General features: G+C 42.7%; 1 protein-coding gene across 8 annotated transcripts in view; it reads right to left on the bottom strand.

Annotated features, from left to right (window-relative positions):
- Positions 1-19,537, bottom strand: part of MAP3K13 (mitogen-activated protein kinase kinase kinase 13) — a 165,504-nt gene that overhangs the window by 7,417 nt on the left and 138,550 nt on the right. For all 8 annotated transcript variants that reach the window (XM_056534161.1, XM_056534162.1, XM_056534160.1 and 5 more), the window contains 6 exons: positions 18,299-18,407; positions 10,654-10,763; positions 8,953-9,069; positions 8,340-8,477; positions 5,655-6,423; positions 542-910 (listed from right to left, as the gene is read on the bottom strand). In XM_056534161.1, coding sequence (XP_056390136.1) covers positions 542-910; positions 5,655-6,423; positions 8,340-8,477; positions 8,953-9,069; positions 10,654-10,763; positions 18,299-18,407 — 1,612 coding nt within the window. The remainder of the gene's footprint in view (positions 1-541; positions 911-5,654; positions 6,424-8,339; positions 8,478-8,952; positions 9,070-10,653; positions 10,764-18,298; positions 18,408-19,537) is intronic.

Here is a 19,537-nt window from a genome sequence, read left to right as displayed (position 1 = left end):
ATTAAAGACTATGGACACCTTTGCACTGATTTTTTTTTATTGGTTATTTGTTTCCTAATTGCAGAAAGGTGGTGTACAAGGATAAAGAGAAATAGACTCATACATTACACTACAATGGCTGTGCAATGAAGCACATTTTTTAATGAAGACTTAGGGGGAATAATTTTGCACAAAGCAAGAATTTTAAAAAGTTCTTCATAAATGTGCCTATAGCCCTTCATTCTGTACCCTTTGGATTAAACAAACTCAAAACAGCTTTCTAGTAACTATGACAGACAGGTCATATGAGGCTATTATTAAGAGGGGCACCTTATTATTAGGAGGGGCTTCCTTTCTTTTTTTGGTTTATACCCATCCTGTACTGGGTCATATGCTCCTTGTTTTTTAACATATAAAGAGGGGCTCCTAATGCCCATGGTTATGGGACATGTGGCTGACCTAAGCAGGAGTCCTATTCTTCATGGTCCCCATAAGTGCACAGTAATATCTTTTATGGTAGGTATATTTTAGCTGACACATTTTCCATCAACCTCCCCCTTACCTCATAGCTGTGGTCCTCTGCACAGAGCTTGCCTAAGGACATCTGGGTCTTGACCCTTCTCACGGCACACTCTTTGTCAGACAACCCATCTGATTGTGTGGAGATCTCAATAGGAATTTCTGGTGTTTGGGACAGCATGTCCTCCAACTTTTCACATAATGGGTCTTTTCGGTTGCTTGCTAGGTCATCGGGGCTGTTAGAATGGTCACTAGTGTTTCCTTCTTCTCCATCAGACACAGAGAGGTTTTCTGAGCTGAAGGTGGAATAAGACTGACAGCTGGTCATTCCCCGGGGAGGACGCTGTCTTCTCGGGAACTCAACTTCACTGTCCACCTCTCCCTCTTCTTCTTCTGAGGATTCATCACCAGTCTGTAGTTTAGGAGAAAACAGATTCATTACTTTCTATACAACTACATAATATTTCTAGATGTAAAATCTCATAATGAATCTTCTTTATTCGTGATGATACAGATACATGAATATGCACATGGGGTATGTGCAGACGGACAAACACAGGGATCCTTCTAAGAGGCGACAGGTGCCGTTTTGCGCTAAGCAAGCACTTCAGCTGGCCTTCTAGGCCAGCTGAAGCGCTTGTTTAGCGCGAAATGGCACCTGACGCCTCTTAGAAGGATCCCTGTGTTTCTCCATCCGCACGTACCCATGTGCATATTCATGTATCATCACGAATAAAGACGATTCAAGCCTCTATTGTGAGTGCCATGGCTTTTTATTCTTCGTATAGAAGTTGGTTACAAGAAGAAATGTTATATTCCTGGGAAAATCAAGCACAATAGAAATAGAAATATGTGCCTCCTGCCACTTTTTCAACCAATCTGGCACAGGTTAGACAAAAAAAGAGGTGAATTTGGTCGTGAATACTCCCTCCACTGTCTCTAAGGGAAAAGGGTGTAAATTGTAGGGGTTTACTTATTTTATATTATCTACTAAAGCTGACTATTATGAGATTTTACCAGGTGCAATGTGACAGCATGTTACACTCTCACAATGCTGTGTTACTCACTAATGCTTCCATTATGCTAATGTCTTTCCACTCTTGCATTAAACAGTTTTGTGGCATTTGTGGCCAGGAATGATTACTTCCGCTCAACTGTTTGTGCAGTTACCCACTGACCTTCCTCATCTATTAAATAGTAATATATGTGTCTGTGTGCAGATTTTCAATCATGGTTTATAAAATGTATGGATTGCACTTTTTTTTTTAGGTAGCTTACTCTATAGGTAGCTAGTAACCATTTGAATACAGTGATCCCTCAACTTACAATGGCCTCAACATACAATAGTTTCAACATACAATGGTCTTTTCTGGACCATTGTAACTTGAAACCAGACTCAACATACAATGCTATGGAATCTGCAAAACATGCCAATGGCTGGAAGAACTGACCAATCAGAATGGGCATTCACTGGTAAAACCCCTGTATTCCTAAAGTGTATGCATTGACTGGCTGTCTGGTAGTGCCCCCTACAGTACAGGGAGGTATTACATGTTCTGTACTACTTTTAACCTATGCCATGGCTAGCTGCTTGGACACCAAGTAAGGGCGGCTCCATTTTACTTTTGTAGGACATTGCGTGTAGGACATTGCAGGACCCTGAAGAAGCTCCTGTCCTCTACATAGACTAGTGTTTCCCAACAAGGGTGCCTCCAGCTGTTGCAAAACTACAACTCCCAGCATGCCCGGACAGCCAAAGGCTGTCCGGGCATGCTGGGAGTTGTAGTTTTGCAACAGCTGAAGGCACCCTGGTTGGAAAACACTGAAATAGACAGTGATTTAAAGCTCCCAGCAGCTCTTTCTCTCTTTTATATATATAAGGATTTGCTTTATCTATAGTAGTTATCTGCTTATTTTTGTTTAATCCTCACTTTTTTCCTATTTTTGGATGACATTTTGGGGTTTCAGAACCAATTGCCAGGTTTCCATAGTGTAATGATGTCAACATACAATGGTTTCAACATACAATGGTCGTCCTGGAACCAATTAATATTGTAACTTGAGGGACCACTGTATACATATTGTAGATCTACTGTCTACTCGGTATAGATATTAGGAGAATATCCAAACAAATATTAGGGAAAAAAAACCACACCAACAGGATGCAGATGAATGCTTTCTGCTGTGAGGGGATCCCACCATAACTTTACATCCATGGGAAAATACACTATGGCTCCTGCATCCTTAAAGCAGTCCTGTCAGCAGGTTTTTAGTGTATAAATTGAAGACATGACTGTATAGGGCTTTTGACCATGAATTTGTTCATACCTCCCATTAGTTAATTCACCTCTTCATCACTGAAATATCAGAATTTAAAGGGAACAAGCAGCAGATTTTACCATATATAATGCTTGACAATGCATTATTTTTGGTAAAATTTTCATCCTCACCATCCCCAGGGGATGTTTTTTCCCCCCAGGATGATGATTATATAAAGTTATAAAGTCCCCCCGGCTGCCCCGTAAGTAGTCTCCTGGGAAGGGGGGGGGGGGGGAGTTATATTTACCCGGTCCTGTCACTCCGCCCATGGTCCCGCCCCCTTAGCTTGATTGCCGGTGTCCCCCCCTGTGCTTCGTCTGCTTAGGCAGCAGAGCCATGATGCGGGCTGTCAATCAAGCCGAGGGGGCGGGACCACAGGTAAAATCTGCTGCTTGGTTCCCTTTAAAAATACATTTAAATTAGGCTTTGGAGCCCACTGGGTGTTCCCGCTGCTAGAGTCCAGCACAGTTCAGCCCTCTGACTGGTTAGTTACTCCCCTCTGTGTGCTGAGCCTGTCCTCTACCCCCCTGGCTGACAGCCACTTGGCCGTACTGTAATACTGTAAAGGCCCTCCTATTGCATATACAGTCATGGCTGTAAATGTTGGCACCCCTAAAATTTGTAAAGAAAGTGAAGTATTTCTCACAGAAGAGGATTGCAGTAACACATGTTTTGCTATACACATGTTTATTCCCTCTGTGTGTATTGGAACTAAACCAAAAACAGGGAGGGAAAAAAGCAAATTGGACATAATGTCACACCAAACTCCAAGAATGGTCTGGACAAAATTATTGGCATCCTTTCAAAATTGTGGAAAAAAAGATTGTTTCAAGCATGTGATGCTCCTTTAAACTCACCCGGGGCAAGTAACAGGTGTGGGCAATATAAAAATCACACCTGAAAGCAGATAAAAAGGAGATAAGTTCACTTAGTCTTTGCAGTGTGTGTGTGTGTATTCAACACTAAGCATGGACAACAGAAAGAGGAGAAGGGAACTGTCTGAGGAGTTAAGAACCAAAATTGTGGAAAAATGTCGACAATCTCAAGGTTACAGGTCCATCTCCAGAGATCTAGATTTGCCTTTGTCCACAGTGCGCAACATTATCAAGAAGTTTGCAACCCATGGCACTGTAGCTAACTTCCCTGGGTGTGGACGGAAGAGAAAATTTTATGAAAAGTGTCAACGTAGGATAGTCCAGATGGTGGATAACCAGCCCCAAACAAGTTCCAAAGATATTCAAGCTGTTCTGCAGGCTCAGGGAGCATCAGTGTCAGCGCACACTATCTGTCGATATTTAAATGAAATGAAACGCTATGGCAGGAGACCCAGGAGGACCCCACTGCTGACACAGAGACATAAAAAGCAACTACATTTTGACAAAATGAACTTGACTAAGCCAAAATCCTTCTGGGAAAACATCTTGTGGACAGATGAGACCAAGATAGAGCTTTTTGGTAAAGCACATCATTCTACTGTTTACCGAAAAAGGAATGAGGCCTACAAAGAAAAGAACACAGTACCTACAGTTAAATATGGTGGAGGTTCAATGATGTTTTGGGGTTGTTTTGCTGCCTCTGGCACTGGGTGCCTTGAATGTGTGCAAGGCATCATGAAATCTGAGGATTACCAACGGATTTTGGGTCGCACTGTACAGCCCAGTGTCAGAAAACTGGGTTTGCGTCTGAGATCTATGTCTTCCAGCAGGACAATGACCCCAAACATATGTCAAAAAGCACCCAGAAATGGATGGCAACAAAGCCCTGGAGAGTTCTGAGGTGGCCAGCAATGAGTCCAGATCTAAATCCCATTGAACACCTGTGGAGAGATCTTAAAATTGCTGTTGGAAAAAGGCGCCCTTCCAATAAGAGAGACCTGGAGCAGTTTGCAAATGAAAAGTGGTCCAACATTCCGGCTGAGAGGTGTAAGAAGTATATAGATGGTTATAGGAAGCGACTGATTTCAGTTATTTTTTCCATAGAGTGTTCAAACAAATATTAAGTTAAGGGTGCCAATAATTGTTTGGTGTGACCTTATTTCCAATTAGCTTTTATCTTTTCTTTTTTTGGTTTAGTTCCAATACACACAAAGGGAATAAACATGTGTTACTGCAATCCTTTTCTGTGAAAAAACACTTCATTTACTTGAAAAATTTCAGGGGTGCCAACATTTACGGCCATGACGGTATGTGTTACCGTAAAACCTCTATAAGACGACCACTAAATTTTCTTCTAGGGGGGTGGTTTTCCCAAAGAAGCTGAAACTCTGTCAAAGGAAATCTGTTCTGAATACCGGTTTGGTCTGCTGAAAGAGCTAGTCTTTTCTTAGTTTCACTGTATATGACCTTTACAAACACGAAAATGATATATAAAAAAAATATAGACAAACTATAAAAACACAAGATTATTATACAGTCTGGTCACAGCATGGACCATAACAAAACATGTAAGATATATATTTAGTGAAAACTACAAAAACCTACCTCTTTAAGAAGACCACTCTGCTGCAATTTTGGGTGGTCACCTCAAAGAGGTTTTATATCCAAGTTAAAGTAATCCTCATAATACATGTTTATATAATACTTCTTGGCAATTTTTTCCAGCCTTTGCCCCTGAATCTAATTTGTATGTAAGAAAGCTTGTAGAAAGAAATATATCTCCATCCCTCTCAGCTGCACTTCTGCAGACCAATGCTTCACTAAGCACCCACAGGCTCAGACAATACACATTACTGATGAAATTATGGGCTGCTTCAGCAGGAGCCATCATTGAATTTCCCATTTCACAATCATCACACTGATCAGTAACTACAGATTTAATACCAAAGGAGTTGAAATTACCTTTCTAAGGGTCCGTATTCTTCGTGGAAGAGCAGGAGGTGTTGGAACGGCAAGGGCACTCACACCTACTGCTGCCCTAATTGTTAGAAACTGGTCAACTTCCCTCTGCGGAGGTTCAGGTGCTGCCTGTATTTGATGGTGTCTTGGAGACTCTGGAGGGTTTCTCTCAGAGTTTCGCAGCTCTGTGGTATCACTTCCAGCATGTTCCCAAGTTTCATGGTCCACATCTGGAGGAGGGGAGGCCTCCGGACAACCAAGACAGGGTTTGTAAGGATCTTGATGACAGTAGTCCCAGTCTTTTTCTGACTGCATGCGACTGTCAGCTTCCAGCGTGCTGGACAGAAGGTCAGGGCTGGAGCCAGACATACACCGCTGAGCATGGCAGCTCAGAGGACTTCTTAGTGCAGCTGCAGGGCCAAAGTAGCGCAAATTATTGGCACAGTTAGCAATATTCTGCCCATGCACATTGAGGGTTTGATGGCGGGTCAACATAGGCTTGGCAGGTTCATGCCGAGGGCTGGGTGGGGTAAATGGTGGGGTAGCAGGAGGCAAATGATGAGTAGCTTGAGAAGGCGAAGAAAAGTCCTGGTTTTTTATTGCACTTATGAAGTCGGCATGACTACCCTTGCTGTTCCCTCGCCGGTGACGTGGTTTGCTTCGGTAGCGATTCTTTCCTCCTGAGGATATCTTTGGACTTCCAGATATGGGAGAAGAACTCGGGACATTTGACTCCATGCTAGCAATACCATCTGATTTTAATAGGTCTGGCCTACAAAAAAACACAATAAGATTGAGGCTAAGTCTCCACTTGGTTTTTTGCACTGCGTTTTTATGGATTAAAAAAACACCTGGAAAATCGCCAGTGCAAGTGACGTCATCATTCGTTTTTTCTTGCGTTTTTTCCTGCATTTTTTCTGGCGTTTTTTTCATTTGTGTGGAAATTGCACCTTGGTGTTTTTTTTGGGTACCCAAAATTTCTTGGGTACCAAAAAAAAAGGATGCAGCAGTGATGGAAATTTTTTTATTACACGCAATGTATATACTTTATAACCTAATTTTTATTATTTTTTAATAAAGTGTGTGTTTCACTTTTTTTTTTTTTATAAATTTTTACATTTTTTTATGTAGTACTACAACTCCCAGCATGGAACAGACTGTTCCATGCTGGGAGTGATAGTACCTGTACTATAGACATATCGCCCCGGGTGTCAGTCCTGACACCCGATGCGATCGTCCATAATATAGCAGAGAAGCGAGCTGTGATTGGCCGGATGGTTGCAGCCAATCAAAGCTCTGAGGAAAAGATGAATGAATGAGTGGCCGGCACGGAGTATAGTGCAGAGCAGGGATGTGAGCGATGTATACAGTCGCTCCATCTCTGCTATAGACAGGATGATCACAGAGGGTGTCAGTAGTGACATCCAATGTGATGTGTCCTTAAGCAGGCACTACTACTCCCAACATGGAGCACACTCTGCTCCATGCTGAGAGCTGTAGTACCTGTATTAATAGACAGATCGCAGCAAGTGTAACTTCTGACACCCGCTGCGATCTGTCTATTAATGCAGGTACTACAGCTCCCAGCATGAGGCAGAGTGTGCTCCATGTTGGGAGTAGTAGTAGCTGCAGTTATGGAAAGATCACAGCGGGTATCACTTCTGACAGCCGCTGTGATCCTCCTGTATAATGTATGGATGCAGTGGCCGCTCTCCTATGGTCCTCTGCACGGCCGTATATATACACATGTTCCTATTTCTCACAGAGAGCTGTGATTGGCTGGAACCATCTGGCCAATCACAGCTCTGTGGGAAATATGAATAAGCGTAAATATACGTCAGGGCAGGGGACCATAGAAGAGCGGCCACCGCATCTATATATTATACAGAAAGATCGCAGCGGGTGATCTGTCTATTAGTACAGGTAACACTACTCCCATCATGGAACAGTGTGTTCCATGCTGGGAGTAGTAGTACTAACTAAAAAAAATTTAAAAAAATAAAGCAAAAAAGTGAAAAACACACACAATACATTTTTATAATTGTCGGCTACATTTTTATTTCCCCACACACATAAATTGATCCCTGTTTAAAAAGTTATAGTTTTTTTTTTTCAATAATATACATTTCGTTAGATACAATTTTTTCCTTCACTACTTATATTTTTGAAAAAACATTTTTTAATGGTACCCTACGAAATTTTATTAAAAACAGCTATCTACATCACTTTTTTGGATCGCTAAAGTCCAAAAAAGATTAAAAACCGCCTGCAAAAACACCAAAGTTAAAATCCACATAGCGTTTTTCTTGGCGTTTTCTCACTCCCATAGACTTCTATTGGAGCAAAATGCCACGATTTTGACAAAAAAACGCCGGTTTGAGGGAACTTTTTTTCCAAACGCCAAAGAGCAGAAAAAAATGCAGAAAAAGTGAAAAAACGCCAAAAGGATTAAAAAAAAACGCCAAAGTGAAAAAACGCAAAGTGGAATTCGAAATTTGCGATTTCTCATTGACTTACAGCTAACATCTGGCCGCAGCGTTTTTTGACCAAAAAAACGCCATGCGGCTTAATTGGCGTTTTTCTTTGCGTTTTATCGGAAAAAAAAAAAAACAAGTGGAAACTTAGCCTAAGGCTTTTAGGTTAAAAATGGTCAGCAATACAGAATGAATGACCCTAATAGTTACTCACCGCCTGGTCTGAGATGATGATTTACAGGAAGCACCTTTCTTTTTGATAAGTTTCTCCACAGCATTAGGATGGACTATAGGACGAACAGGGTGTCGCTTATATGTCCCCGGGTATTTTTTCTCTACAGCTTGTTCACGCCTAGAAAAGTCATTGTCATTATCAATATTACAATATACACAAGATTATATGATATAATTTATCTTTAGTATAATAAATGCTGTGACATTTGTTCCATGACCCTTATGTGCTCTTATTTTATCTATCCCTGAATGGGGGTGTTAGACAAATTTAATGTGCACTTTCATTTTCTAGTAGTTAATGAAGTGGATAAACGCGAAACGGGGGGGGGGGGGGGGGGGGGCAGGGCAGATAAAAATAAAATCAAAATGGTGTCCATCTGGTTTTAGCACATCAATTTCAGCAAGTTGAATATAGGTTCAGGTAACAGGACACAAAATGATTCTCCATGTTTTAGGCTGGAATCTTTAATATAATAACAGTGAGGCCTCTGCTCTATTGTATGAACGAATGTCTACAAGAGTATGACCATTGGCAATATACTTACATAAGTGCTGTGTTAGAACATTTCCATAAACAAACTTTGCCCAAGTACCTGATAAGTTCCTTCTCACGGACTTCCAGCTGCAGCATGATTGCACTTAGCTCCATGTACAGGTTATTGGCTCGCTCTAGTTTGCGCTCATAGTGCTCACGGATATCCAATGCATGCCTGGTGGGGTATTACAATTTTAGATCAGGCACCAATAGTGACAAAACAAATACTATAACTACATAATCTAGTAAGATACAGTAGTTACATAGTTAATAAGGTTGAATAAAAGACATTTATTTCTCCAGCTCAGGCTATTACCCTGCAGTGTTGATCCAGAGGAAAGCAACAACAACAAAAACCCATGAGGTAGTAGCCAAATTTTCTAATCTTAGGGAGAAAAATTCCTTTCCAACTCCAAATCTGTCAAATACCTGAATCACCAATCCCCCTTCAAACTCTAAGGCCATGTTCACACGGCAAAATTTCCGTGCCGGATTCCGCATTGGAATCTGGCACGGAGATTCCTCTGCAGCAGAGTCCCATTGAATTCAACACGATTCTGCTGCTCTGTGCAAATGGCGGAATTTCCGTGCCAGATATTTCCGGCAGGGAAATTCCATTTTTCGTGTCCACACAAAGAATGAACATGTTCATTCATTGTGCGTGGACTGCACGGAATGCATAGCCATCTATGAGATGGCGCAATCTCCAGAATGTGACATTCCGGTGTGTGAACATAGCCTAAAAGCTATAGCCTCTAATATATTTACACTCCACAAATGTATCCAGGTCAGTTTTGAACTCATTTAGTGAGCTTGCCATGAGAACTTTCTCTGGCGGAGGGATACTGGTGCTGATCCCACCGTCATACACACAGGATAGACTGCCAGTTAAGAAAATTACTCGACTGTCTAAATGACACCTAGTAATGATGACCCCAATTTACATTTCAGCAACACACTGCAGGTCAAATAAGTGTCAATAGTGTACTGAGCCCTTGCCCAAAGGGCAAGGGCTCAGTACACTATTGACACTTATTTGATCTGCAGTGTGTTGCTGAAATGTGAATTGGGGTCATCATTACTAGGTGTCATTTAGACAGTCGAGTAATTTTCTTAAAGGGGTTCTCCGGTGCTTACACATCTTTTCCCCTATCCAAAGGATAGGGGATAAGATGCCTGATCGCGGGAGACCTGCCGCTGGGGACCCCCGGGATCTTGCACGCGGCACCCCGTTTGTAATAAGTCCCCAGAGCGTGTTCGCTCCGGGTCTGATTACAGGCGACCACCGGGCCGGCGGCGTGTGACGTCACGCCTCCGCCCCCATGTGACGTCACGCTCCGCCCCTCAATGCAAGCCTACGGGAGGGGGCGTGACAGCTATCAGGCCCCCTCCCGTAGGCTTGCATTGAGGGGCGGAGCGTGGCTGCACACGGGGGCGGAGCCATGGCGTCATGCCGCCTGCCTGGTGGTCGCCTGTAATCAGACCCGGAGCGAACACGCTCCGGTGACTGATTACAAACGGGGTGCCGCGTGCATGATCCCGGGGGTTCCCAGTGGCGGGACTCCCGCGATCAGGCATCTTATCCCCTATCCTTTGGATAGGGGAAAAGATGTGTAAGCACCGGAGAACCCCTTTAACTGGCAGTCTATCCTAATACCACTTGCTACCAAGCTAAACTACTATTGTTTTAGATTAGTATTTTTAAGTAAAACAGCTCTATAAACTTTTCATTGATATATACTTTTATATATGGACTTACCGCAGTTCCTCTCTACGTCTACGGATCAGCTCCTCATCTAATCGATGGATGCAGGTCCCTTCACTCTTGATTTTCTCAAAATGCTTCTTTACTTCTTCTCTCCATTCAGCCTGAAATGGATGATAAAAAAAGCATTGTGTCAAGTAGCTCAGCTCCTCCATTGGGCTCCTTTTGTGGCTCCATATTCCTCTTATTTCATTAAAAAGAAAATTGTAACATGCTCCTTTGATGCCGAATAATAGATGCATTCTACTCTAGATGTGCTGCTTCTAGGGAAGAATATCTCTGCAATATGGCGCTATATATATTATATTTATATATATTCAGTATCATGGTACAGAAAGTGTACTCCTATCCGCTGCAGTAAGTAGTGGTGAAAAAAATTACTAAACCCCTGTGCCTAAGCCCGGGGAAAAAAAAACCCTATTAGACTACCCCTAAAACTTAACCTTTACTGAACTTGTTAAAAGGTATAATCCCAACAAAAAATGAATTAAAACTGATAGCCAAATGATCTAGTATAAGTGCTCTGAATTACAGGAGACTGTCTCCAATTGGTAGTCATATAGCCCTGCAGTGGCTATTCCAGCAAGAGATCCTTTTGGTATCGCTTAAAATATGCACTCTATTACCTCCTCTACAAGTTTCGCCGCAACTGCGGCTTTCTCAAGAGGCAATAGTGGCAATGGCTGCTGCAAAATGGCGGTGGGGGTATTTATAACCCATCCCCCTGATGTCATCATGGTGAGCCCATTTGATCTCACCAATAGATATTGTCTTTACAAACACTCTAAATCAGATCACCAATCCCGTATATTAAGCAATCAAAACCACCTGAGTATGGTGCTGCACTCACCAATCATGGATACGCTTTGTCCTGTTTCGGAATGTGACGTATGTGTGCCGCACTCCGTCATCCTATGGTGCCGATGTTCAGTGCCTGTATCATCACAGTGCGCCGCGCATGTCCGCCGCGCACTGTGAGAGACTTCTATACTTGCGATCGTCTTTTAATCTAATGCACATGCGCAGAAACTTAAAAGTGACACTCGCATCAAGGAGCGATCTGCGCATGTGTTGGCACTTAGACCACATACAGGCTCAGTCCCAATCTTCCTCATTACTACAGTCTGGATGTCCACACTGAAAAAGGAGTAGCTTAATACTGATTTGTATATCTAGAGCCTGTAAGAGGATAATTGTATATATTTTGTACATGATATGTATATATAAAACAAGCATAAGGAGCTGAGTATTATTAGTACAATAAGTGAGTCCCAGATAACTTAAATTAATGAAAAATCACTTAAAAACTCACTATATTGTCACACCAAAATCACTTGATGAGCTCCCTATGTTGTCACCCATGCTTACATGACTATGATAATAAGGAACTGATTAGATACTATTAAGGGACATACTCAAATTGTCCACAGTGGACACGGGAAAGGTGATCTAATATAACTGTGTCTGGCAGCTACCAAGGTAAGTTAGTAAATATTGAGAAAACATATATACAACACGCCAAAAGGCGATAAATTGAAGGCTCGATCTATAAAAAAAAGCAGCGAAAGAAAAGCCTTCATTTAACCCCAACGGTGATTGGCTGTGTAAATCCACCTGGCTTCCTCTTGTAGTAGACGAGTGTCTATATTTCCCTTACGGGGACCCAGTTTTAATTGACATAGTCCCACAAATTTAAGATCCTCTGATCTACCATAGTGGACTGCCATCATATGTCTCACTAGAGGTGTATCCTTTTTCGTCCTTATATTGCTCAAATATTGCTCAAATGCTGTGAGATCCTCTTACACAATTCTTGCATGGTTTGCCCCACATATACTTTTGGACATGTGCAGTGGGCAACGTATATTACATTACGCGACCGTAGTGGTGGTTACAATCTCATTTCCCTATCCCAGATGCCAATGAAGCTTTTAAGATTAAGCGTATAATTGTAGAAAAACACAGGCAACCAAGCAAAGACCAAGCAGATGGCCCCCTTCTGAAATAAACTCTGAAATGTAAAAAGACAATGTAAGAAAAGATGTACAGAACTTCCTTTCATATACGTGAATGCCACAACAAAGGAGATATCTAGTCAGTCAGAGGCACTGAATTAATAAAGTAGTAGAAGAATTGGAAGCTGCAGAGAGCAGAAGCACTTTAGTTCTAGAAGGCTATTAAAGCTCTTTCAGAGGAGCTGACAATACAGGAGGAGCATAATATGCTCACAAACGCTCAAGCCACTTCAGCCGTCATCAGAGCAGAAAAATGGGCTATTTTTGTCTTGTGCTAAAAATCTCTGAGTCATGTGCGCACAAAGGAGGCTGCATCAGCTCGCACATTATCTGCAACGTTCAAGATGTGCACTGACTCACCTGGAGGCTGCATGGGGCTTGTTTCAACACAAAAGATATGATTGCTATGTTCCCCCACCGAATCTACATCATCTTCATGTAAATCATTTAGAATACCAGTCCAAAAAAAGAATAAATCAAAATATCTGCTATATCAGCTATGGAAGAATTGCATCAAATTACAGACAGATCTTAAAAGGATTTTCCAAATTATTCTTATTATAATTATTTTTTTTTTATAATTAGGCCCCCCTCCCTACTCACATCAAATAAATATTATATGCACCTGTTCTCCTGCGGTATCACACATCACATGATTTGTGACATCAACAATTCTTTCTTCCAATAAGCCGGTATATGGGATGCCAATGCTGATGTTTTGATATTGGCGTAAGGGGTGATCCAAGCCAGAGGTTGGCTGAAGTGGTATTATATAGTATATAGGCATGTCTTTCCTACAGCTACCTAAACAAACCTGGCAAGGAGGCCCAGAGCAGCAGCACTGGAAGTTCAGGGCCTAATCCGGTGAGTATACCTTTCATTTCATACTTTGTAAACCCATTTAAGGGTGTATTTAAACACATACAGGATCAGCTACGGATTTGAAATTGTACAATCCGCAGTTGCAGATCTACAACTGTGGTTTTTACAATGCAATTCTTATATTTTTTTGACTGTTTTGTAAAATCCGCAACTGCAAACTTTACAACGGCAAATTCACAATTGCGGATTCACAATGCAGCTCCAGTGCGTGTGAATACACCCTCATTCACACAGGTGGATTTGATTTTGAACTTGCAGCATGTTTTCCACTGTGAGTTTGAATGGTGGCGTGCTCTCCATGGGCAGTCCACAGCAGATTTTCTGCAGTGAAATTTCCGCTGCAGAAAATATTGGGTCTGCAGAATTTATATTGGGGATGAAGATCATAAGAATTTGTTTTACTGAGATTCTAGATGCCTTGTATGCCTCTCTCCCCCATATCCCCCTTTCAGACCAGCAGGCTGTGCAGCACCCCCAGAAAGTCCTACAAGCGGAACAGAAGTTTGCCAACAAGCAAGGTGAGATCTGCAGAGTACGAGTTCAAGACATCAGGTCGGTGACCTTACAACCCAACACTGAAACCATCATATGGTGCCGTGGACGGCCTGGAGTCAAGAATCGGGATTATCAGGCCCTGCTAGAACTCATGCCAATGGAAGATCATCCTTTAGTCTGAGCTGCGAGAAGTCTCGTTACTGTCTCAAATGGAAGAGTCCCAATACGGTTAGTGAACCTGTCTGATTCTGCTACTGTTTTACCCAAGTACACTCCAGTGGCTCAGTTGTACCTCCTAGAGTCAACGGATATCGTGACGGAGTGTCTAGTGGCCCGACTGCGCATGCTTCAAGTTACTGGTGAATCCAGTTATAATCCTCCAGAGCCCTGGTGGGTACAGCTCCAGGTTGGAGACGACGCTACCCCCATGGGACCAGGTCAATGGAGTCATCAATGTCGCCAAAAGGTATCATGAAGCTTTCAGCAAACACCCCACAAACTTCGGGAAGACTTCAATGGTCCAGTACCGTATCCTCACGGGCGAAAGCCCGCCTATCAAGGAGAGACACAGTCCAGTCGCGCCAGGCATGTATCAGACTGTCAAGAAGATGCTGACCGACATGAAGGAGGCGGACGTGATGCAAGAAAGTCAGATATCCCTGGGCGGAACCACTCGTCCTGGTCAAGAAGAAAGATGGAACCATCCGCTTCTATGTCAACTACAGGAAACTGAACAATGTCACATATAAGGACGCTTATCCTTTGCCAAGGATTGAGGAGTTGCTTACGGCCCTCGGGTCTGCTGCTTACTTCTTCACTCTGGATTTAACCAATGGGTACTGACAAGTGCCCATGGCCATGGAGAATCGGGAGAAGACCACCTGTGTGACACCCATGGGGTTGTTCGAGTTTAAAAGCATGCCGTTTGGGCTATGTAATACCCCCGCTACTTTCCAGCATCTGATGGAAAGGTGCCCGGGCCATCTGAATTTCCAGTGTCTTATTGTGCCTGGATGATGTCATCGTGTATTCCAAGCCTTACCAGGAACACCTCAGTCATCTGTCAGACGTCTTTCAAGTCTTGATCAAGCATGGGTTGAAGATCAAACCATCACAGTGTCACTTGCTTAAACCTCAAGTCCATTACTTGGGCCACGTTGTTGGTGCAGAGGGAGTTCAGCCAAATCCTGAAAGGTGGATGCTGTCAAGAACTGCACAGTGAAGGATGTCAGGAGCTTCCTGGGAATCGCTGGTTACTACCACTGCTTCATCCCACACTTCGTCCAAATTGCAGAACCCCTCACAGCTCCGGCGAAGGAGAATTACAATGGAAGATTACCTATTAAATGGGCCGAAGAGCAAGAGACAGTGTTCCGAGCTCTTAAACGTCTGCTTACAGAACCACCCATCTTGGCGTATCTAGACTACAGTCAGCCATTCCAGCTATATACTGATGCCAGTTTTGAAGGTCTGGGGAGCTGTCCTGTGCCAAGTTCAAGATGGACAAGAGAGAGTGATAACCTATGCCAGTTGTAACCAGAGAGGAGCAGAGAAGAACACTGTCAAGTTGGGTGCCAATGAACAGAGATGGGCTTCAAGATTAGCTAATTACAGCTTCACCATCAAGTACAGAAGCGGCAAGTCAAACGTCAATGCCGATGTACTGTCTCAGCTGACCCCCGGCGAAGAACCGCCTGTCGAAGAGGTATGGGAAGACCTGGAGATGCCCCCAATTTATCAATGGTTTGTGAACCAGAATGTTGTGACCGCCCTAATGGATGGTGAACCCAGATCCGAAAAGGTTAAAGAAGACCTGTACACCTGGAAGACTCTCCAAGATTTAAGTCAAATTATGGGGGATTTGTTGGACTACCTTCTGGCAAAAAAGGTACCAACCCTTTTACGCCGGGCCCAGTGTGACTGAGTTGAAACGTCTGTAGCAACAGAGGAAGCGACTGTTTGTGCACAAAGGACTGTTGTACAGAAATTCTTTGGATCCGGTCTGTGGTGATCGACTTCATCAGATTCTGGTTCCCCGAAGAGATGTGGTGATGGTCCTCAATGCATATCATGACCAGTCTGGACACTTTGGAGTCCACAAGACTGAAGCCACTGTCAGGCGAAGATTCTACTGGATTGGAATGCGGAGTGATATTGAGAAATGGTGCAGTAAATGTTCTGTCTGTTTCCAGAGGGCCAGCAATAGCTCCGACTGTTCCAGTTCAAGTACCAGCGGTCCCGATTCCAGAAACTCCTGAACAAGTTCCAGCTCCTGTGATTACAAAGAAGAGCCTGCTGAAATTTCAGAAGTTCTGTCAGTTCCAGATTCTCCCAAGCCGGTGCTGCGCAGATCCCAAAGGTCCACACAAGGCCAAATACCAGCAAGGTATAGAGAGTAAAAGTACCTTTGTACACAAAAAGTATCAGTCTATAGTATACTAATGTCTAGTCAGTATAGAATAATTAATTCTAACTAATTTCATGTACAGAAAATCAGTAATGTACATAGCTTATTATATGTGTCTAATATAGTCAAATGTTATATAATTAGTCAGGACTGTAGCTAACCAGTCTATATATTCAGCCCACATCAGTTAACAAATGTCTAATTGTTTCCTGTCCATTGTGAACAGGGTTCTCTTGTGGCCAAAGTGTTCTGGAGGTGTAAGTAACACATACAGTGACAGAGCTACTGTGTATATATGTAACATTTTCATGTGTTGTCCAGATAGAAAACATTTTTTTTATAACTGCTAGTCCAAAGTTATGGGGAGAAGTAGCTAAAGCCAAAGGGCCCCATTAGCACAGGCATCAAGGTAGAGAGCCTCAGACAACCCGACCCAAACTCTTCTTTATTCACCAAAAAGAAGTAACAAGACTAAAAAGATCTCATATGTTTTCATTTAATTTGTCCCAGTTATCAAACCCTCAAAATTGGAGCATGTAAGGACGTTGATTGTAATGCCACATGGACTCTTCCCCAGTTCATCGGCACTGTGAAGGACATTGTATCAATGCCCCAGGAACTGTCCCTATTGTTGTTACATGGCCTCAGTGGCCACATTTTCATCCCCCCTCTAGGACTGGGCACCGAGGACGGCTGTTGTTAAGAGGGGGAGTTTGTGGTGGCCCAGTACAGGAGTTGCACCCCTGTACCCTTGCTGTCCTGTCTGGCGGACTCTATTGCGGTGTCCCCTGAGTCCCTCTTTAATCTATGTAATGTAAATGGTTAATTATACCTTGTGTTATCTATCATAATGTCTTTATACTGTTATGTGCCTTTAAATACTGTTACCAAGAGTTGTAACCAAGGAAGGTACCAGTGATCACGTGACTAATAGGGTGACCTATGGGACCCCTCCAGAGTCTCCCCCATAAAAACACTGGGAGGAGCTAGTTCACTCTCATGAGTAGTGCATGCTGAGGAACAGTAAGGTCAAGTCCTGAGAGTGTCTGGTGTCCTGAGGAGGTTCAAGGCCTACCACGCAGCCACGCTTCCACTAATTAAGTGCCCCACAGGTGAACGTCAAAACCTGGTAAGCTACATACGGGGTGAAGTCAGTCTAGTCAAATCAGTCAAGATCAGTCTGTACCAAGTCAGTGTGGTCCTGCAGCAAATTGTTCAAATCCACTAGCGAGTCCCAGCGAGCCCCAGAGTCTCTGAAGTCACTGGTCACCTCCTTGGGCCTAACTGAGCTGTCAAGACTATTACACCTGTCTACCTCAGTAAAGCTGCCATTGTTCCACAACTTGGCGTCGGAGTCATTATTTGCCCCATGCCTAGCCCAGTATCCAGCGGCCATACCTTCGGGTGGTGTAGAGGTAAAAACATGCCCACAAGGGGTTAATGCCATCTGCCCCTAGGGTAATAACATCTGCCCCGAGACCTTTTTCATTTCATTCATATGTATAGGGACTGTCTGGGCTAGCTAAAGTGGTCATAAGTGTTATAATATGATATTTCTGAATAATTAAAAACAAATGAAGACTAACAGCAAATTGTCTGACTCTTCCCAGAAATTCAAGAACAATATTATCTTTCTGGAAAACCTTCTCTGAAACATATAGCTGCAACAAGATCCAGACAGTGTGGAATGCAGCCATGAGCCAGATCTCAGAAATGCACTGTTATTGATCTACTTGCGCTTAAAGGGAAAATAGGACTTACATATGACTGTTTCACTGTAACCCATAAAATAAAATTTTTGTACAATATAAGGCAAATTTAATAAATAATAAAGTCATACCTGCGATTTAAAATACGTCTCCTGAGGTGTCCCCAGAACATCAGCTGAGGCTATGTCCAGGTGCATGAGGATCTGTCTGAAAGATGGACGGTTCCTGGGTTTGCTTTGCCTATAAAATTAAGTGAAACATGTTTTACTAGGGAGGTAAGCGGCACTTGGGCAGTGTTCTATAGTGTCGGAACTGTTTTTACATAATATAGTTCTATGTCATATTATAACATGATTATTTCCTTCACTAGTACATGATGTAGCAGTTTGTGTGGGAATCTGTAGGATGAAAGGATGTAATCCACTTTATACCATGTTACCCAATTTCCATGCACTAGAACTGCTATATATGGCGAGAAATTTTTCCTGTTCTTTCATATACATAATTTAGTAATACTTATTTTACCGTAGAATTTATTAAAGTGTATTCCTATCATATAAAGTGGTGGCATTTCCCTAGATATGTCATAAATTTTTGATCGTTGTGGTTCCAAGAGTCAGGACCCCTATCAAATTAAGGGCTCCGACACAGTGGACCTCACATTATAGAGCCGCGCAGGGAACTGCCGCATGGGCCTTTTCTCTTGGATGTAGCTGTATCGCATTCAAGTGTGAAGGGGGTGCAATGCTATAGCAGCACTGCAACCCCTTCCATCTCAGGATCAGTGGAGGTCCCAGTAGTTGAACCCCCACCAATGAAATGGAAGTAAGACTTTATGTACGTTACACCTCACCGGCAACATGTCATAAAAGGTTGTCAATATATACCACGGTGTACTACCAAAGGGCTCACTGAATTTAATGGACAAGCACAGTCAACTTGTGACTATGTTTGGTTTATTTTCCAAACATATATGTTAATTCTGAGGCACTCAAACGCACAACAGAGAATAGTTTTCAATCTCTCAAAATAAACATGAATGTTCAGAAAATAGACTGAACATAGCCACTAGGAAGGAGATTTATCAACTTCGAAGTACATTTTTTTTGCGTAAAAAAGTCACACGTACTTGCGCATGTGCGACTTTTCTATACATGCTGCGACTTTTTGATTTTTGCTTATTCCAAAGCACATTTCTGAAATCTGCTCACGTAGTAATTTATTAATATTTTTTTTTACTTTGCAGTGGGCATGTATTTATCAAATGCAATAGTCACTATTTATGAAGAAAAATAGTGGCATCTCCATTTAAAAGTAGCATATGTATTCCAGGTCCAACCTGGCTTACAGAAAGTGCATACGTCTGCAGA

Source organism: Hyla sarda, chromosome 8, assembly GCF_029499605.1.
Source record: "Hyla sarda isolate aHylSar1 chromosome 8, aHylSar1.hap1, whole genome shotgun sequence".
Classification (NCBI taxonomy): Eukaryota; Metazoa; Chordata; class Amphibia; order Anura; family Hylidae; genus Hyla; species Hyla sarda.
The sequence above is the reverse complement of the archived record's forward strand: the minus strand, read 5'-3'. Positions and strand labels throughout refer to the sequence as shown.